Source organism: Apaloderma vittatum, unplaced genomic scaffold (assembly GCF_000703405.1).
Source record: "Apaloderma vittatum isolate BGI_N311 unplaced genomic scaffold, ASM70340v1 scaffold802, whole genome shotgun sequence".
Classification (NCBI taxonomy): Eukaryota; Metazoa; Chordata; class Aves; order Trogoniformes; family Trogonidae; genus Apaloderma; species Apaloderma vittatum.
In genome coordinates this window covers 46,220-64,618 of record NW_009702900.1, presented here as the reverse complement: position 1 = coordinate 64,618, position 18,399 = coordinate 46,220, and the positions used below count along the sequence as shown (strand labels likewise).

At 41.7% G+C, this 18,399-nt stretch overlaps 1 protein-coding gene across 2 annotated transcripts in view; it reads left to right on the top strand.

The window, feature by feature from the left end:
• Positions 1–18,399, top strand: part of NOX4 (NADPH oxidase 4) — a 111,837-nt gene that overhangs the window by 65,179 nt on the left and 28,259 nt on the right. For both annotated transcript variants that reach the window (XM_009864391.1, XM_009864390.1), the window contains exon 12: positions 7,102–7,183. In XM_009864391.1, the coding sequence (XP_009862693.1) occupies positions 7,102–7,183 (82 nt within the window). The remainder of the gene's footprint in view (positions 1–7,101; positions 7,184–18,399) is intronic.

The following is an 18,399-nucleotide window of genomic DNA, read 5'->3' as shown; positions in this document are numbered from 1 at the left end:
GGGAAAGAGAAGGAGCTGACTACTTTTTAGAAAGCAAATGCAGGTTAGGAGGGAAAGCAGGGTGTACGGGGACTTTCTTCAAAGAAAGGAAAATTATTCTGCAGGTCCAGAGTGCCTGGAAGGTTCACTGCTGACCTGTACAGGATTAGTTGATTTCCTTATTTTTTTTCCCTCTGCTTAAATAAACTAAAATCCTGCAAAAGAAAATATTAAACAGAAGGATGATCGCTGTTTATTCGGCTAGCTTAGAAAATGTGGAGACCACTTGCCTTTCTGTAAAAACTTCTCTATTTCCCTTAATTAAATATAAACAGCAATTTCTTAATATAATTTTAATTTCATGGAGTTTTATAATATTTTAAATTTTTTTTAGTAGCTCTTTAAATGGTGAGCTCTAATTAGCCTTTCAGAAGACCGATCGAGAACAAAGAGAATTGTGGTGAAAAAACAGTAGAATGAGGCTTAATGTACTGAGAATCATGGTAGTTCAAGCTGGTCAAAAATCCTGTCTCTTTGCATCAGCAAAACAAGTGTGTTTCAGGGGAATTCTAAGGCTTCTTATCATGCAATCATTGTGGAACCCTTAGCTCATCAACATTACCTCATCATTGTTTTCTTTCCTCCCCTTTTAATTTGATGGAGGATATTTGTAGCACTGACTCTCCAACAAGAGGGAAATGACACTTCCTTAACTTCAGAAACTTTGGCCATTAATAAGCCACAGGTCAAACTAAAATATTGGACATTTCAGTTTTATGCTATCTTCTTGCTCATCATAGTTTTATAGCCCTTAACTGGCAAGGACTTCTTCCTAAATGTCTTTTATTTTTACAAGGCACTTGGGAGCTACTTACAATTTCCAAATTCAGAAAACAGGTCAGATTAGTGGGTCTCAAATCCTTTTAAATGCTACTGACAGTTTTAAGAAAGCTGACTTAATTTTATTTTCTTTAAATAAATCATTGCAAGGTGCTGACGAAACTATTCGTGGCAGGGAAGGTGCTCCAGACCACTCTGCATTTTGCATAAAACCAGGCAAATGTTTTTCGGTTTGAAATTACAGGGCTTGCAAGTGTCCCTGTGGTGAAAGATGGGGCTGAGATTTGTGTCTCAATGAATGCACAAGTGCTACAGGTAATTACAGAAACATGACAGCAAAATGCCCAAATCCATGGGAGTGTCACTGTGGAGAGACCTGTTGGAAGACAGGTGGGCTTCCAGACCACAGTGTTCTGTACTTTATAACTGAGGAGGCTACTCTGTTCTCCCATTCTTTGGTTGCTTTCTAATCACATTTCTGTTTATTTTTATGAAACTAGATTTAAAAAAAAATCCAAAACTGATATAAAAAATCCTTATCCCATAAAAAGCAATTACCGTCAGTTTTACAGTGCTCTTAATTGATTGCATGCAGTTCAGCCTGGGTTTATTACAGGTTCAGAGTGGTCTGAAGCTAATGGGTAGAGGGTGATTGGGATAAACGGAACAGTAATGTTTGAGAGTTCAGTTATGTAGTGCTTTGGCCTCATGGGCAAAGACCCATCAACCTGAAAGAGCAGGAATTGGATTTTTCAAGACCTTTGAAATTCAGTGAAGTAAATTCGCTGTTATTGTCTGCAAAGTATTTTCGAAGAAGAACGAGCCAAGAAAGAAGAACCACAACACCTGTCTTTGGAGGTCAAATGTGACGCAACTGCAGTGTGTGACTTTTGGCATCATTTTTGAAGTTCTAAAGCAATAAGAGCTTCAGGGATGTGACACTACTCCCTGTGCCGTAGTGTCTCTGTCTACAGATTGTGAATAATGTGTTCTAATTTGCAGGGACTTTCTCTACAAATTATTTTTCTTTGCTTTGACAGCCCCAGATTTTAAAATATACCATAAAATTTCCCTTTGTCTCTCTTTCCTCCTCTCCACTCGTGTATCCTGGTGAAAAGGAAACCTTGCTGTGTAACTGGTTTGATTTGGCTTCAGACAACATGCCCGTTCTTGCTCACCTTTTCCTGGCATTGCCATTCACACAACATACTGAGCACAACCCCTTTCTGCTTTCAAACAACAGTGACATGCGTCTTAGTATTTCAGAGGGAAAATTGTCCTTGAAGTGCATCCTTCTGTCCTTGTAAATCGGTAACTGATTTGTCATAGCAGGTATTGTAAAGACGTTAGCGGGCATTTATAGTGAGATTCCAATAGCTGCCTTGTGAATATGTTGAGCTGGAAGGGGAAAGGGGAACAAAGGGTGGAAAAGAGGGAAAAAGAATGAGTTGAGAGATGGAGAAGAGAGGTTTATGTAAGAGGACAGATTAACTCTCTAAAGCTTTCAACGGCAAACTTTCTCTTATCCTTTATGGTCTACAACGTTCTTGATTTAGGAGGACAAGGCATAGGATTGTGTTACTCTATCCAGTCTTTAGTCATCACAGGTAACTATCCCACACATTTAGCTAAACATATATGATCCCAGTGAGACTTCCTAAATTCAAATGAGGACTTTTCACTGATCAAGGATTTGGAAGAAACTGTATACTCAGAGTGAAAGCCATGAGGAAGTCGGAGACACTCAGAATGTTGAAAAAGATAAGTGGGAGCACCGGACGTGACAGTGCAACTGTTCTTGATGTCTATGAGAACATCGTCCTGTGGGCAGACTTATGGGAGGGTCAGTGAGATGATGTCTACAGTGTCACCCTCAGCAGAGTGAAAAAATAATCAGCACCATAATGGATCTCAGAACAATGTGGAAAATTGTTAGGAGATAGCTCATACAGACTTAATCTAATGCAAGTTGCATGGATGAAATGAGGGACAGAGAAGATAATTGCAGATTTTAAGAATCATAGACTTGCCTAGGCTGGAAGGGACCTTAAAGATCATTTTAATCCAGCCTCCCTGTCGCCAGGGACGCCACCTGTTGACTAGATCAGACGACACATTTGGACGAAACGGGAATCAAGCCCGCAACCTTGGCGTTGTTAGCCCCACGCTCAACTGACTGAGCTAACCAGTCCCCTAAGTAAGCCCTATAAACTTTGAGAAATAAATATTACTTGTATTTTGTTAACAAACCAGACCAAAGCATCACATTTTAGGTGCTAAACTGTAGGAAGTGATGGAAGAGAATTAATTTTGGGAGATGTCTCTCTTACATGATCCAAATAATGATAATTCAGGTCTGTGACTTGGTTTAGTTCTTTTGATCAACTGGCAATTGCAGATCAAAATAATATAAAACCACCCTTATTATTAGTTTCATCCATTCTCAAGTCTTTCTTTTGTTGTTGTAGTATGGATTAGAATTTTTTTTAAAAAAATTCCCCCCCTTGAAAAGTATTATTGTTTTTTTTTAATTCCAAATGGAAAAGACTTCTTTTCTCAAGTGTCAGACATCTGATACTCGCTTTTGTGAGAGCAGCAAAAGCACCTGTGTTCTGCCAGTAGCTGCCAAAGCTCCTACCATCTCCCTCATCACCTTGATGGATAGTCCTTAAAGGCAATAGCGTCATTTGCACCAGTGTGACTTTTGTACTGCACACACGTACGCGTAATATGAGAATATATCAGAGACTGAAGGGTGAAGCATGTACAGAATGGTCCTATGGGACAAATTAATCCTGAAGGCTTCTGTTCAGCGTGCCATTACTCTTAGGAGGATTTACAGGATGTGGAGGCTACATGTGCTGGAGGAAGTTGTAGGATGTATTTGAGATGAGGTGGAACGCTACCATGTAGCATTAAATGTTGCCATGGAAAAGCAAGTAAAGTCATATGGTGAAAAGAAAATATATCTGCCTGGGAAATTTGCCATAGCATGGGGAAAAAACCCCCAAAAGTTGACTTTAACTAAAACAAGATCCAGTAGGGAAGCTGTTTAGGCCAATTTCAGATGCCATAACTTGGCTGCCTTCACTCCAGTACTGGCGGGCCCTGTCACATTACTGTTCAAAATATTTTCAAGATTGCAGCTTGTTGAATTGAGCCCTGGAGTGTGACCAGGTGGCCTGGGTCAGTGGGAAAGGGCAGAAGAACAAGAAAGAAGAATCACGGAGTAGGGGATAGAGATGGAATATGGCTCTCTGTCTGGGTGCTGGGTGTTGAGTCATAGGCTGGACTTGACGATCTCAGAGGTCTTTTCCAGCCTCAACAATTCTGTGATTCTGTGATTCTGCTCTCCATCTTGGGCAGAACAATGGAGTGGGACATACTGGCGCCCTTGAAAAGACTTATTTTATCTCTCCTGGCGAGTCACAGGCTCTTTGCAAGGTCTGCCAAACCAGCCTCGCTCACACATGATCTTGTGCCATACTGAACTGAAGACGAGCATGTCTGCCTGGGCTTTGTGTCACTGTTGCACCTGGTTATAGGTCCTGAGAAAGAAATACATCAAATGACTCCAAACTCAAATCCTTAATCATGATGACTCGCACCATGTTCTGGAGGTCAAAACCCTCAAGTCATGGAAGAAAGCGCTGTTGTTCAGTGTTCTCTATTTCACAGAATCACAGAATCACAGAATGTTGGGGTTTGGAAGGGACTTCTGAAGATCATCTAGTCCAACCTTCATCCCAGCATACCTAACCACTACACCATAGCCTCAAGTGCCAGATCTACTTTTTTTTTAAACACCTCCAGGGTTGGTGACTCCACCACCTCCCTGGGCTCATTCCTCAACCAGGCACACACCAAGGCTGCTGTTCGTACAAAGCCTTTTATAAAGGGTTCCTGCAAAGACACCAGTAGCGTGAGTTGTGTTGGGAGATTCCTGAGTTAGTGGTGGAAGTTAATGTGCTCTCTCTGGAACATACATCTGGGTGTTTTGCACCACTGAAAGCTTCCTGAAGCCTTTCAGTTTTGTCCAGTGGATTTTGAAGACCACAGCATGTCATCTTTAAGGATGAGAGGGCATGCCTGTGCACAGCATATTGCCATGAACCAGAGGACTGGGGTAAAAAAGCAAATCTCTGCATTTTCCTAAAATTGAAAGAGGTCATGAAGTAGTTGGAGTGACAGACTTTTTGTGAAGCCAGTAAGCAGCCTTTTCCCTGAAAGATGCTTATTTTCACTTCCATCCTTACAGCATTGTATTTATTGTTGTTGGCCATATACAGTCTCTTTGCTAGTTAGATAAAGGGACAGTCGAGTTACATTTTGAAGCTGTGTTAAGAAACTTGTAGGTATAAGTGCTTGTTTCTTTCAGATTTGAATCTGAAGAGGTGTAGAAATAAAAGAATAAAGATACTAAGTATCAGCCCTTGTTTCTTCACTGGCAGGTGCTGGTTTCTTATCAAAGACGTTGCAGTAGATCGTACCCAGGTGATGAAAGACTGTATCAGACTGAGACAAATGACCCTTAAAACTGAGCCCTTAGCAAGAGAGTTTCTCTTCTGAATTTATTATGCTTTCTTACTTTATGAAGTATGGGTTTGTTTTTTTGGCGGTGTTTTTGAGTTTTTTTCTGTTTTAGAGGCTACATAACAGAATTGTATCCAAATTAATGGAGTTTAGTTATAATGACATAAAATTGAATGTTAAGAAAGCCATCATATACTAACTTGTAAGAAATAATCAAGCTGCTATGTTTCCTCTTTGGAACTTGGAGACTGAGATGTTTTCTCCACTGATTTTCTGTCCATTGTTTTCGTAGAGTGGTTTGGATTGGAAGAGACCTTTAAAGGTCATCTAGTCAAACCCCCTGCAAGGAGCAGGGTCATCTTCAACTAGATCAGCTTGCTCAGAGGCCCATCCAACCTGGCCTTGAATATTTCCAGAGATGGGGCATCTACCACCTCTCTGGGCAACCTGTTCCAGTGTTTCACCATCCTGACTGTAAAAATTTTCTTCCTTATAACTAGTGGGAATCTAGTCTCTTTTAGTTTAAAACCTTTACTCCAATTTCCTTATATGTAAACCCTGTGTTAGAGGGTATTCTGAGATACACAGGGATAAAGGGAGACGAGGGACTGCACTTATCCTCAGGTTCAGTTCCCAGAATGAAAAACTTACGTGGAAGAGGTAGCTAGTTTAGAGAAACCCGTAGTACAGCTACTACACACAGCACAGTCTATAAAATGTTGTTTAGTAAATGAAGCATAAAGCCTGTATCTGAGGACTTCAAGTTACAGTTATAAGATACTGCAGGACGAGTAGAAGATGAGAAGGTGGAAAGGGTATCACCAGTGTCCTTGGTTTCAGTGCCACTGGAGCACTGTTGAAAAGTTGCAGGTGATGGAAAGAAAGAAATAAATGGAGCATCTCCCATGCTTTGGAGAGCTATGGGGTGTGCTAAGGGGATGTGGCCTGTGTGGAAAATTCCCTTCCGTCCTTGAATCTGTGTCTCAAGTAAATTTTGGGGAGGTTCCCATCTTCCAGGGACTGAGAAATTGATGCTGATAGAAGCTCCTACAGATCCTGCTTACATATTGCATCTAACAGAAAGGCATCAGAAAAAGGCAGCTACACAAAACACAACCACCCCTTCACTTGGTGTTCGGTGAAGCTAAGTCACAAACGCCTTACCTCCTTACCTACTGGAGGTGATCCTGTAATGCAGCTTTTTTAATATGTAGTAGTCAATGAAAAGCAATCCAGCCTTCCAACTGTCCTTGAAAATACTAATGAATCATTTACGCGAAGACTGTAATTTAATTTAGTTTAATTTAGATTAATTAATTAATCTGTGTTTGTTTAGACTTCTGTGATGCTTGAGTGATTGGTGAATTGTTAGTTGCTCCTCCTTTCTGTTTAGACTAAGCTCCTGAAGGCAGGAACTGTTACGGCTGTCTAAGATACTCAGAAGACCTGCATGCAGACCTCGGCAATTTGGAAGCTCTACTAGAATTCAATATTAGATGTAGAAAGTGACATTTCAAAATATTATTAAAAGGAATGATAGGAAACAGTGATTTCTAGTCTTAGCAGCAGTTTTGTATGAATATTTAGCTTGTATTCCTTACTCACTTACCTTTGCCCTCTGGTAAATATTGCTGGAGAGGAGAATTCACTGGTACTACTGCTTGCTTACTTGTGGCCTGAACTTATAATGCAGAGTCACAGTCTGGGTTTTTTTTTTTCTTTTCTTCTTTTTTTCGTTTGTCCTGACAGAAAGATTTCGAGATTTACTGCTTCTACATTCAAATCAAGATACAGAGATTCTGCCCATCTTTCAGCAGAGGCGCTATCCCAAGTAAGTAATATTGTCTTCTTGGGAGTATCTATTGGAATATTGCATCCAGTTCTGGGGCCGCTACTACAAGAAAGATCTGGATGTGCTGGAGTGTGTCCAGAGAAGGGCCACAAGTATGCTCAGAGGGCTGGAGCACCTCTCCTGTGAAGACAGACTGAGAGAGTTGGGGCTGTTCAGTCTGCAGAAAAGAAGGCTCCAAGGAGACCTTATTGTGGCTTCCAGTATCTCAAGGGGGCTACAAGAAAGCTGGTGAGGGGCTTCTTAGGATGTCAGGTAGTGACAGGACTAGAGGGAATGGATTGAAGCTGGAGATGGGTTGGTTCAGATTGGACGTTAGGAAGAAGTTCTTCCCCATGAGGGTGGTGAGACCCTGGCACAGGTTGCCCAGAGAGGGGGTGGAAGCCCCATCCCTGGAAGTTTTTAAGGCCAGGCTGGATGGGGCTCTGGGCAGCCTGATCTAGTGGGGGATGTCCCTGCCCATGGCGAGGGGGTTGGAACTAGGTGATTTTTGAGGTCCCTTCCAACTCTGACCATTCTATGATTCTATTTGCAGAGAGGGAGAGTGAAGCATTTATAGCACTGTACATGCTTGTGATGCGATGTCCTAAGGCAGAGCTGTCAGGCACCCACTCTTACAGTGAGCTTTGCAGACTTTCAGCAGTATGGGGAGAAGGAGACATGGTTTAAGTGTGCCCAGCTGTCAGCGGGGCCGAGGTGGTGGAGAGTTGCCTGGATGTTGAGTTGCCTGGATCAGTGTCTGGTGAAGCTTTGTTTCACTCATCACAGTGTTGACGTAAGCCCAAGGTTTGTCAGGCTAATCCCCACTCTTGTCTTGTGGGATTCCACCATTTTATGCTGATAGATTCCCTTGGATTTTAACAATCTGGAAGCCTGCAAGCACTAGAAAACATTTTTTCTGCCCATTTTAGTGCTATGTGTACAGGCAAACCGAAAGAATAGTGTTGCATGTTTAGGAGGACTTGCAGGTATTGAATATCCTGGACAAAATCTCTTCTTCTCACATCTGATGTACCTGAGTGAAACCATAAACGTACCTTGTTATTACATTGTTTAAAGAAAACGGTCACTTTTAGCTAAATCTTGCAAAGAGACAGTGACATTTACTACAACCAGAGTGAGCAAGGAATGAAGGCGAGTGCAGCATGGAGAGGGGAAGGAGAAGGAAGAAAGAATGTCTGAAGCCAACTCAGCTGAAAATAAGCCAAGTGATTTATTTTAGTCATTATTGTTAGCAGTTTCCTGAAATACATAAGAAGCCAATGGAGCTAAGTGTTAAATACAGCCCTCAAAATCCACTAATATGATATTCTTTAAAAGCAGGCAACAAATAGAGGAGCTGAATGCTGAAAATCAGTCACATCCTCATTGTGCATATGTGAAAATAAAAGTACTGAAATCCTAATTCTGAAAATGGTGAAATTTGCATCAAGTTCAGGGAAGACAGGATTTTATCACTCTGAATTTATTGTTCGTATTATGCATTATCACTGTTTTACTGGAGTACTATGGAGATATAATGCATGAAACTGTGGGAGGCACCTTATGTGGATGGGCTGGTCTGTTTGTTTCACTAGGACTTCCATGAATCATTAGTTCTCTCCTCAGCCTTTGGAGCACTGGAACAATTATTTTTCCATAGCAGTAGAATGCTTTGCCTGGCTTAAATGTTTTCACTTATAGTATGGACAGCCTGTCAGGCTGATCTGAGAAACTAGCTTATCATCATTTCCCAAAGAACAGTTTATTTCTATGTAAATCATTCCTAAGGTGTCTGACTTTCCATTTCTTTACATTCAGTTTATTTCTGGCATTCTTGGCAAGTACAGTCTACTAGGAATATTACAAATTGTCAGATTCATGGGTGAATTAGTGGCTGTTGTCTTCTCAGTGGATGCTTCTTTGGCTCTTTGAAGAACATACAACAAATAGCTTGCAGTATGGAGCTCTGTTGCTATTTGAAGTTACAGTCGCCTTTCATCACAACAGGATACATGTTTTCAGTCATATTACTTGGTAAGATTGACCAGTAGAACAGGGAAGTGATTTTACCCCCGTACTCAGCACTGATGAGGCCACACCTTGAGTCCTTTGTGCAGTTTTGAGCCCCTTACTCCAAGACATTGAGGTGCTAGAGCATGTCCAAAGAAGGGCAGTGAAGCTGGTGAAGGGTCTAGAGCACAAATCTTCTGAGGAGCGGCAGGGGGAACGGAGGTTATTTAGCCTGAAGAAAAGGAGGCTGAGGGGAGACCTTAATGCACTCTACAGCTTTCTGAAAGGATGTTGTAGTGAGGTGGGATTTGCTCTGTTCAACCAAGTAAAAAGTGAGAGGGCAAGAGGAAATGGCCTCAAACTGCACCGAGGGAAGTTTAGAGTGGATAGTAGGAAGGATTCCTTTACTAAAAAGGTTGGAATGGGTTGCCCAGGGCAGTGGTGGAGTCCCCATCCCTGAAGGTATTTAAGAATCATGTAGAAACAGTGCCTAAGGATGTGATTTAGTCGAGGACTTGTCAGTGTTAGCTTAATGGTTGAACTCGATGATCTTGATGATCTTTTCCAATCTGGGCAATTCTGTGATATATATAATGAACCAAACTTAGTCACCTGTCAGAAAGAGAATTTTGCATATATATACTTAAAAGCTAAATAGATTCCTATTTATAGCATCATCAATTGATGCAGATTTGCTTGCTTGTTACAGAAATTTATCACTTATTGTAGTTCATTTAGAAACTGGTTGAAGACTATTGATGTGTCCTAATTTCCTAAGGGGTTGTCTTTCGATTGAATTACTGGTGTTCAGCAAGGTAGAAATAACGTTCATAATATATTTTGTCTTATTGCCACATCTGTTTTTTCCCTTCCCTGTGCCCGTTTTCACTGAAAGGTCAGTTAACAGAAATGAAGGTAATGAGTAGACAGATCTCATATATCAGCATCTCATCACTGACTTCAGCTGAGATGTGACTGGTTGTACTACTTAAAAGATCTGAGCAGTAAGGTCGTTTTAATGAGACGTTGTCGTGGGGCACAAGCTGGAGCTTGTAATGCTTAAGAAAATCCTAAGAATATGGAAGGTTAAAAATAGAAGAGAAATTTTAGTAATGACTTAGCTGAATAGCTTGACTAATCAGAGCTCGGTAGGTAGAAAGGACAGGAGTTTGCATGTATTTAAGAGACATATCTCCAAAGGAAGGAGATTGGATAGGAAGATGTTCAGCATCTCTCAGGATATTCAAAGTCATAGTAATAAATATTAAAGGCTAAGTGAGCAAACTGTAATCCATCAATTTTTGAAAGAAATAGAAACCTTGATGTTCTGGCCGGAGTCTTGTTCTTTTACATTTATTATATTAAACCCTCCCAGGGAACAGCAGTATAATTTTGGGTATGTGTTTGTTCTCAGAGATGTCTGTGCACTGGAGTGGCTGGAACTTTTCTAGACTATGCATGCACATCGTTCTGGGTTTTCTGGGGGAAATGTGTCAAGGAAACAAGCTTTGCGCTCCTGGTTGATCAAGGTTGAAATGCAGAATCTTTTTATAGTCCTTGTGTTTGCCTGAGTTTATTCTGCTGGTCTTGGCTTAGCCAAGGAGCAAATACCTCCTCTGACACATGGAACAGATTACAGAGAGGCCTGAATTTACAAAGATTAAGGCTTGCAGAACTGCACAGGATATCACCTTGACTTCCTTGACTTTCCACTCTGCGTCCACATGTAGCATGATATCACGAGCACCAGTCCTCACCTTGGCCTGTGTGCTGAGGTGCCGTACTGTGCCAGCACATCGGCGCAGTCCATCCAGTCAGCCCAGCCTGCAGTATGAGTCCTATCACTTTTCATTATGAGATTGCAGAGCAGAAGGAGCTTGGCTTTATCTTACGCTTCACTCATATGGCAACAGTACTGTCTTGGAAAAATTAGAATTATTGGGGAATATGGAAGGAGTATGGAATTATGTTCTCCCATGAATGCCTACAGTAGAGTTTCTTAATGAAATATATTGCACTGCCTGTAGTTACAGGTTACTGAGCTAGCAAGACCAGTCTAATTCAGGCAGGTCTTTTTGATACCTCAAGTGACTGTCAGAGGATGAAATGTATGGTTCAGAAATCAGGTGTCACTAGACCTCCCTCATGCATCTCATCGGGAAACCCACTCATCAACCAGAGAGAAATGTTTTAAGGAGAAAATGTGTCTCCTAGCTGACGTGAAACCATCGCCATGTCTGTGAGGATTCTCATTCCTGAAACTAAGAATAAACTTGCAGCTGTGGGCAGCCAAATGGGCTGGGGTGCATAGCTGCCTCTGAGTTCCCCGCCTGGGATGAGGCTCTGCACGTGAACCAAATCACAGACATACTTGCAGCTTGTTCCTTCTCTCCTTCGCTCCTTGAGCATGCTGAAGTCACCGAGGTGAGTTAGGCCAGAATGATCAGGCCTGTCCACAAACTCAACTTGTTGCAATTAGTCTTATCCCGACTCATTACTTTGACAGTGAGCATTAGGGCTCCTACATCTCATAAAAAAACTTCTCAGAGTTTCACTCTCTGCAGGAATTTCCTTCACATTGCTATCAGGCTCATGCTTTCCTCGGTTGCCTGCTTCACTGATGACATTCCTGCCGCTTTATCACACAGACTCACTCATAAAATGCAAGAACTGCTGAAGTGCTCACAGAGGCTTCTGAAGCAGACACTGTTATGCTCATTAATTAGGCTGTAGGGTCCGGGATGTGACAGGATGGTTGGTGCTAGCAGCTCTGTCCCACCCGGGTCTCTTTTTCTTTTTTTTGCTGACTCCACGTGGCTCCTGACCGCCCACGCTGTGTATGCCCGAGAAAGATGTGCAGCTGCCTTGCACCACCAGAGAGGAGTGTCTCCTGTAGCTGGGCCTGATAATGTCAAAAGGAAAAAAAAAACAAACAACAACAACAAAAGGACAGAATGACAAAGGAAGTAATAAAAGAAGTGTGAGAGTGAGGAGTTTGGTCGGTGGGTGGAAAAGGCAGGAAAGAGGCTGACATTGCCCAAAACGGCACTTGAGAGGGATGCAGCAAAAGTGCTGCTGGCACTACAGCTTTTTTAGCAAATTTCCCTGTATACAAGTGACTTGACAGTTCAGCTGTACTTTATATTTTCAAGACATTGCTGAAATCCTCAAATGTATGTGAGGTTTTTAGAGGGATTATTTGCTGCTTTTTTTTCCCCCCCTTCCAAATTATTTGCAGTCTTCACTCTTATCTTCTGTGAGTTTGGTGGAGAAGTTCTTGGATGAATCACAGGTTTTAAGAACAGAAGGAGCTGTTATGTTCCAGCTAATTTGAGGCCCTTCTTAACATAAGCCATAGAGCATTACCCGTTAATCCCTGCAGCAAGCTTCTGGTTCAACTGGATCATGAATTTAGAAAGGCATTCAGTATTTAAATTGAGATATTAAAAACTGAAAAATTCACAAGATCAGATTGTTTTAATTGTCAACTACTTCATGTATGAATAACATTAATTTCTTTAACTTCAGTTTCCAGTCTCTGCTATCTCACAGTAGCATTTTCTGCTAAACAAGAAAGTCTTGTACTATCTGAAATGACACCTCCATACAAAAGGTTGGAGGTCATTAAAAAACTTACCCTTCTCTTGGACAAGATAAGTAAATAAATCTTTCTTTCAGTATAAGACTTACTTAAAAGATGTCTCTCCAATAGTTTTTCAGTTTTTTCTTTTTTTTTAAACTCTTCCAAAGTTCCCTTCCCTTCCCTTCCCTTTCCTTCCCAAAAAAGCACAAAACAACACATCTTAGAACCTAGCATGTGTAATGAAATAACAGAGTATACCAATCACATTGATTTTCCATCAGTCATAATCTTAGAAACCTTTCTTTGGCTTATATTGTTAGTAAATTAAGGTAGACTTCTTGCGTAAGCACAAAAATACTCGTCATTCTTCTGTCACAAAAAACCCAGAAAAAAAAAAACCCACATAATTTTTGTGTATATATGTATCTTCAAATGCATATTTTTGAAGGTCGTCTTTGAAAAGCTGCTGAAAGTTTCAGCTCAAAGAAAGCCAAGTGTTGTTCTTCAGTTCTCATCATGGAGTGGTCTAGACAAATAGGCAGCAGAAAGTTAGGTGGCCCCAAACCATTGTGCTGGTTCCCCCTTGCTACTCATTGTAATGATAATGGATCTATTGTGGATCCATGCCAGTTTACTACAGCTGGAGACCCCAGCCAAGAAACTGATAATATTTCATAAATAACACCCAGGGAACAAAGCTTGTGTCTTATTTGTAACTGTCTCGAGAACATTTTTCTTTTTAGAGGAAAGTAGTTTTTGTCTAGCTAGAGAAAGCAGTGAGCTGTGGCTTCTGGAAGTGACGGTGCTCAGACAGTGCATCCACTGAAGTTCCCCCTGAGTCCCAGATTTAAGCACGCACAAGAGCAGCGAGCAGGATCGTGGCCTAGAAACCCAATTCTGTTTGCATTAGAAACACAGGCAAAATCTTCCTTGATGTTCAACAAGGGGAAAAATCATCACCTATGTGTTCGTCACTCGGCCTTCATTGTAAAGGCAAAGAGATTTTTAGTTTGAAGAAGAGGTGGAGGACTTTCACAGAGTGTTTTTCTATTAAAGAGCCTTTGTGTGAAGTGCCTTACAAAAGATGTTCTCCTGTTATGGAGGAGAAGCTGAGGCATGGGAGTTGCCAGTGTCACCCAGGAACAATTCTCCTGGGGACAAAACCAGAAATAGAAATCAGGTCTCTCACAGTCCTTTCGGTCGTGTGCAGTTGGCTCTCTGGTCTAAAAAAACATCGATCCTGTTTTCCCCTGCAACAACACATGGCCTGCCCATATTGCTGAAAGCAGATGGGAAAGTGCCAAGTGAAGGAGCCTTTCAAAAGTGCCCACACAAGCACTTTAAATGCTTTGTGTAGCAATGTACATTAAGCATGAAAATTACTGGTTTTGAAGCACTCCAAGATATATTTCAAAATGCAGGCTGAAAGTTCCACCAGCAGCACTGAACTCTCAGAAATCCTGAATCTCAGAGAATTTTGATTACATGTTAAAAAATGAGATGATACCTGCTTACAGAATCTTTAATGACATTTGAAAGAAACTCAAGCTGTTTATAAAGAATGTTTGTAGGGTTTTTTAGTGGTTTGGGATTTTGTCTCTTACGTTCCTTTCTTCATGTGACTTGCAGTCATATCAGTTTATCCTGCAGAGTTTGCAGACTGGTGCAGGATTGAACTCCATGACAATAAAACTTCCACTATAAGTAAAGTGCATTTTCCTGCCATTTAAGATTTTTAACCAAATGGTAAGAACAACAGTGGCAGTCGGGTAAAGGCTGGTAGCTGCTTATAAAAACCACCATGTTATAGGCATAATCATGTCAATAGAAATGCAAGTATCACATCTAAATTTTCTTGACACCATAAAGAAGATGGGAGGAAAGAAGTCAGGAATTCTTACTGTGCGCTACATCTTTGGACTCGGATCCGACAAAGACTCATGTGGGCACATCCACATACTATTGGACAAGACCACGTCAGTATCTTGAAATGTTTAAGACTGCACATTCACAGAATCACAGAATGTTAGGGGTTGGAAGGAACCTTGAAAGATCATCTAGTCCAAACTCAAATGTGGCTCATAAATTCCTCAAAACAGAGGCTATATTTGTTTAGAGTATCAGTACAGTGCCCCAGTAATTTCTTTTGCAAAATAAAGACAGTTTTGTTCTATTTCCAAAGGCCTCAAGTTCAAGGACCGACAACACAGAGTGAACCAGTCCCCTTAAAGTCAAGGGGAATTTTGCTGCTGACTTCAGCAGAGCTCAGACCTAAAATCTAACAAACTTTAAAGAAACAAGTACAAATCTTTCGGATTCTCAATCTGAAAGATGTGGGGAAAAAAACCTGTATCCTCTGGGAGATGTGTGCAGCAACATACATGCAAAATCAAAGCTCCATGTGCGTATGTATTCTCTTTTAAGTACCAAGCAATCTAGAGTGCAGGTTTAGCTTAGTTCTTTTTATCATATCCTTGAGTTGTGGCTCATTAGCAGTCATGAACTGTTTTATGCAAGACATTGCAATGCTCCCAATTGAGAATGGGAAAGGGCTGACTAAAAATAAAAGATGCCTAAACCTTTCAAAATATTTGGGAGATGAAGTCATTGCTTTGTTCAAAGTGAACGGTATAAGACAAAACATTACAGCTGTTTTTCATTCTGCTGTTTGGGAGCATGAGCATGGTTCTTGATAAAGCCTATTGATTTAGTGGATACATACCTGCCTGCTACTGAGCAGCAGTGTGAGACTGTGGGGAATCATCTGCCACGAGATGGCTTGAAGGATGTTTTTTCAAACGGCTCAAACAGAAGTTACAGTACGTTGATACAGAAATTATTAGTGAAGTTCTTTGATTCATTATGCAAGAGAGAGTCAGAGTGATCCCTTCTGGCCTTATATCCAGTTTTATCCTAGTTTTAAATATAATGGCTTATATTAGTTTAAAAAATAGCTTCACAATTACCATAGTTACAGGAATCCAAGCATCAGGCTCTCGAAAAACAAGTGCTAAGGAGTTGTCGTTGTTGACGGTAGTGACTTCCTCCTCAGCATCATTCATTCGCTGCTGCACCTGCACATCAGCAGTGTAATTTTTGGCCCCATGCTTTCAGTGAGGGACTGTGGAGGCTGTTTGCTTTTGTAGAACCTATTAAAGCAGGCAGCATCTTTTGTTGATTCTGTTAGTAAGTCTTGGTGAAAAAGGGAGAAAAGAAAGATTCCAGCTATAATAAAAGGGAAAATGGACCATACTGTGTGAAGGAAACATGTGGAAGAAACTGGGAGGGAAAAAGGAGCTGCCTACCATGTTGTTCTTTATATTTCACATAAGACATAAGCGAAAACTGTATTTCCTGGTCTCTAGGGAGGGCAGAAATTTAACAACACTGCGGTTCTGGCCCTTCCCAAACTCGTTTTGAAGAAGAAGGTTAACTGTTAGGGAAGCATCTCAGCTGTACCACAAGTCTCCTTTATGCTGTTTAATACCACAGAAAACATCATACACTGCTGCTGGCCCTGGGGTAGCAGGGTAAGTGTATACTCTGTGTAAGAGCAGAGGGGAGGACGAACCTTCATGCCAAGGGAGACATGATGTTCTAGTTCTTAATAAAATGGGCAAGGATGGCTAGTTTTCATCAGAACAGGAGCCTAGATTTCAGTCTTAGCAGCCTTTTGGTGAGTGGCACTGATCGAGCAGTTTAATTCTGAGTGCCAGGCTCTTTAGCATATGTGAGGGAGACACTTCACATTTCTTTTTCATGGAACAAGTTGGGCTCTAAGCTCTTGGTGATAATCAGGGCAGGAAAGAGGCTCATGCTGAGCTAACAGCTGCCCCTGTCTCTTTTGAGAAATGGATAGGAGATCTGGGCTGTGGGATGCCAACTGGACCACCCTGAATTTAGCATCCTCAAGTAAACATGTACGTCAACACCCTTTCATGGAGGAAGATGTCTCAGCTTCTAGGCTAGAGCTTAGATCAGAAGTAACTATCACGTCTTAAAAACTAGCAGTGGTAGGAAATCCATCTCATCCTGTGATATGTTATTGCAGATGTTAATTTTCCTCAGTTGTGGGGATGGGAGTTGACTGCTGGGAGATTGTGCCCAGTAGGCCAAGCCTAGCCCTAAGGAAAGCTCTTCTATGACCACGTCAAGTGGTTTATAAGAACCACAAGTGCTTTTGAATGGCCAGACAGCTAGCAGCTGGAAAACATTGTTAGCAGCTGCAGAACAGCAACAGCCCATGGTATTAGCTGCCAAATCCTTTCCGAGTGTTGCCTAATCAGCTGGCTGAGGCTGTTCATCAGCAGAGTTGGAGACTGAAGTTGATAAGTCCTAACACAAAAGCTGTTTGAATAGAAGATATGTACTGAGTTGTTGGATGGTGAAGTTAAATTGGGTGATATTCAGAGTTCCTAGTTGTTTTTTAATAGAAAAAAGTTTGTAAGTTACAGATTTGTCAGAAAATTACCAGTCTAAGCATCTGCACCTGAAGTGGGGCAGTACATATGTTGAGTGCGGTGACTAACAATGCTTTTCTTTGATATTATGAATGTAGTGACATTTTTTCTTCTCCAAAAGCAATGAGAGAAGCTGTGCTATAGCCACCAGCTAGAAAATACACTAAAATCATTTGCTTTAGGGGCTAATAGCTTTCATGTAACACATTGGGTTTTTTGGCTTAATTATCCATTGCTGTCAAGGTATCTTTGTAATATGAGGTTTAAATTAAGTTGATATGTGGTTGAAACTCATTTAGAACCAAACTGCAAGGAACTTTCTTTGTTCCTCTGGGAGCTTGTGTAAAGCAAAAATGCTGCATACTCCAAAAAAAATACGTGGGAGCAGGGTCAGTCCTTCTGCCCTCCACTTGACGAGTACAGAAACGATAACCTCCACTACAACCACTTGGTGGATAAAGAACTGGCTGTATGGCTGCATTCAAAGAGTTGTGGTCAATGGCTCAATGTCCACATGGAGACCAGTGTCAAGCGGTGTTCCTCAGGGGTCTGTTCTGGGTCCAGTGCTGTTCAACATCTTTGTCAGTGACATGGACAACGGCATTGAGTGCACCCTCAGCAAGTTTGCCGATGATGCCAAGCTGTGTGGTGCCGTGGACTCACTTGAGGGAAGAGATGCCATCCGGAGGGACCTTGACAGGCTTGAGAAATGGGCCAGTGCAAACTGCAGGAGCTTCAACAAGTCAAAATGCAAGGTCCTTCACCTGGGTCGGGCCAATCCCAGGCACAGATACAAACTGGGCACGGAGAGGGTTGAGAGTAGCCCTGAACAGAAGAACTTGGGAGTGTTGATAGACGAGAAGCTCAACATGAGCCAGCAGTGCGCTCATGCAGCCCAGAAGGCCAACGGCATCCTGGGACATATCAAGAGAAACGTAGCCAGCAGGTCAAGAGAGATGATTCTCCCCATTTACTTTGCTCTTGTGAGACCCCACCTTGAATACTGCATCCAGTTCTGGTGTCCCCACCATAAGAGGGGCATAGATCTGTTGGAGTGTGTTCAGAGGAGGGCCACAAAGATGATCCAGGGGCTGGAGCACCTCTGCTATGAGGACAGGCTGCGGGAGCTGGGATTGTTTGATCTGGGAAAAGGAAGACTTCTG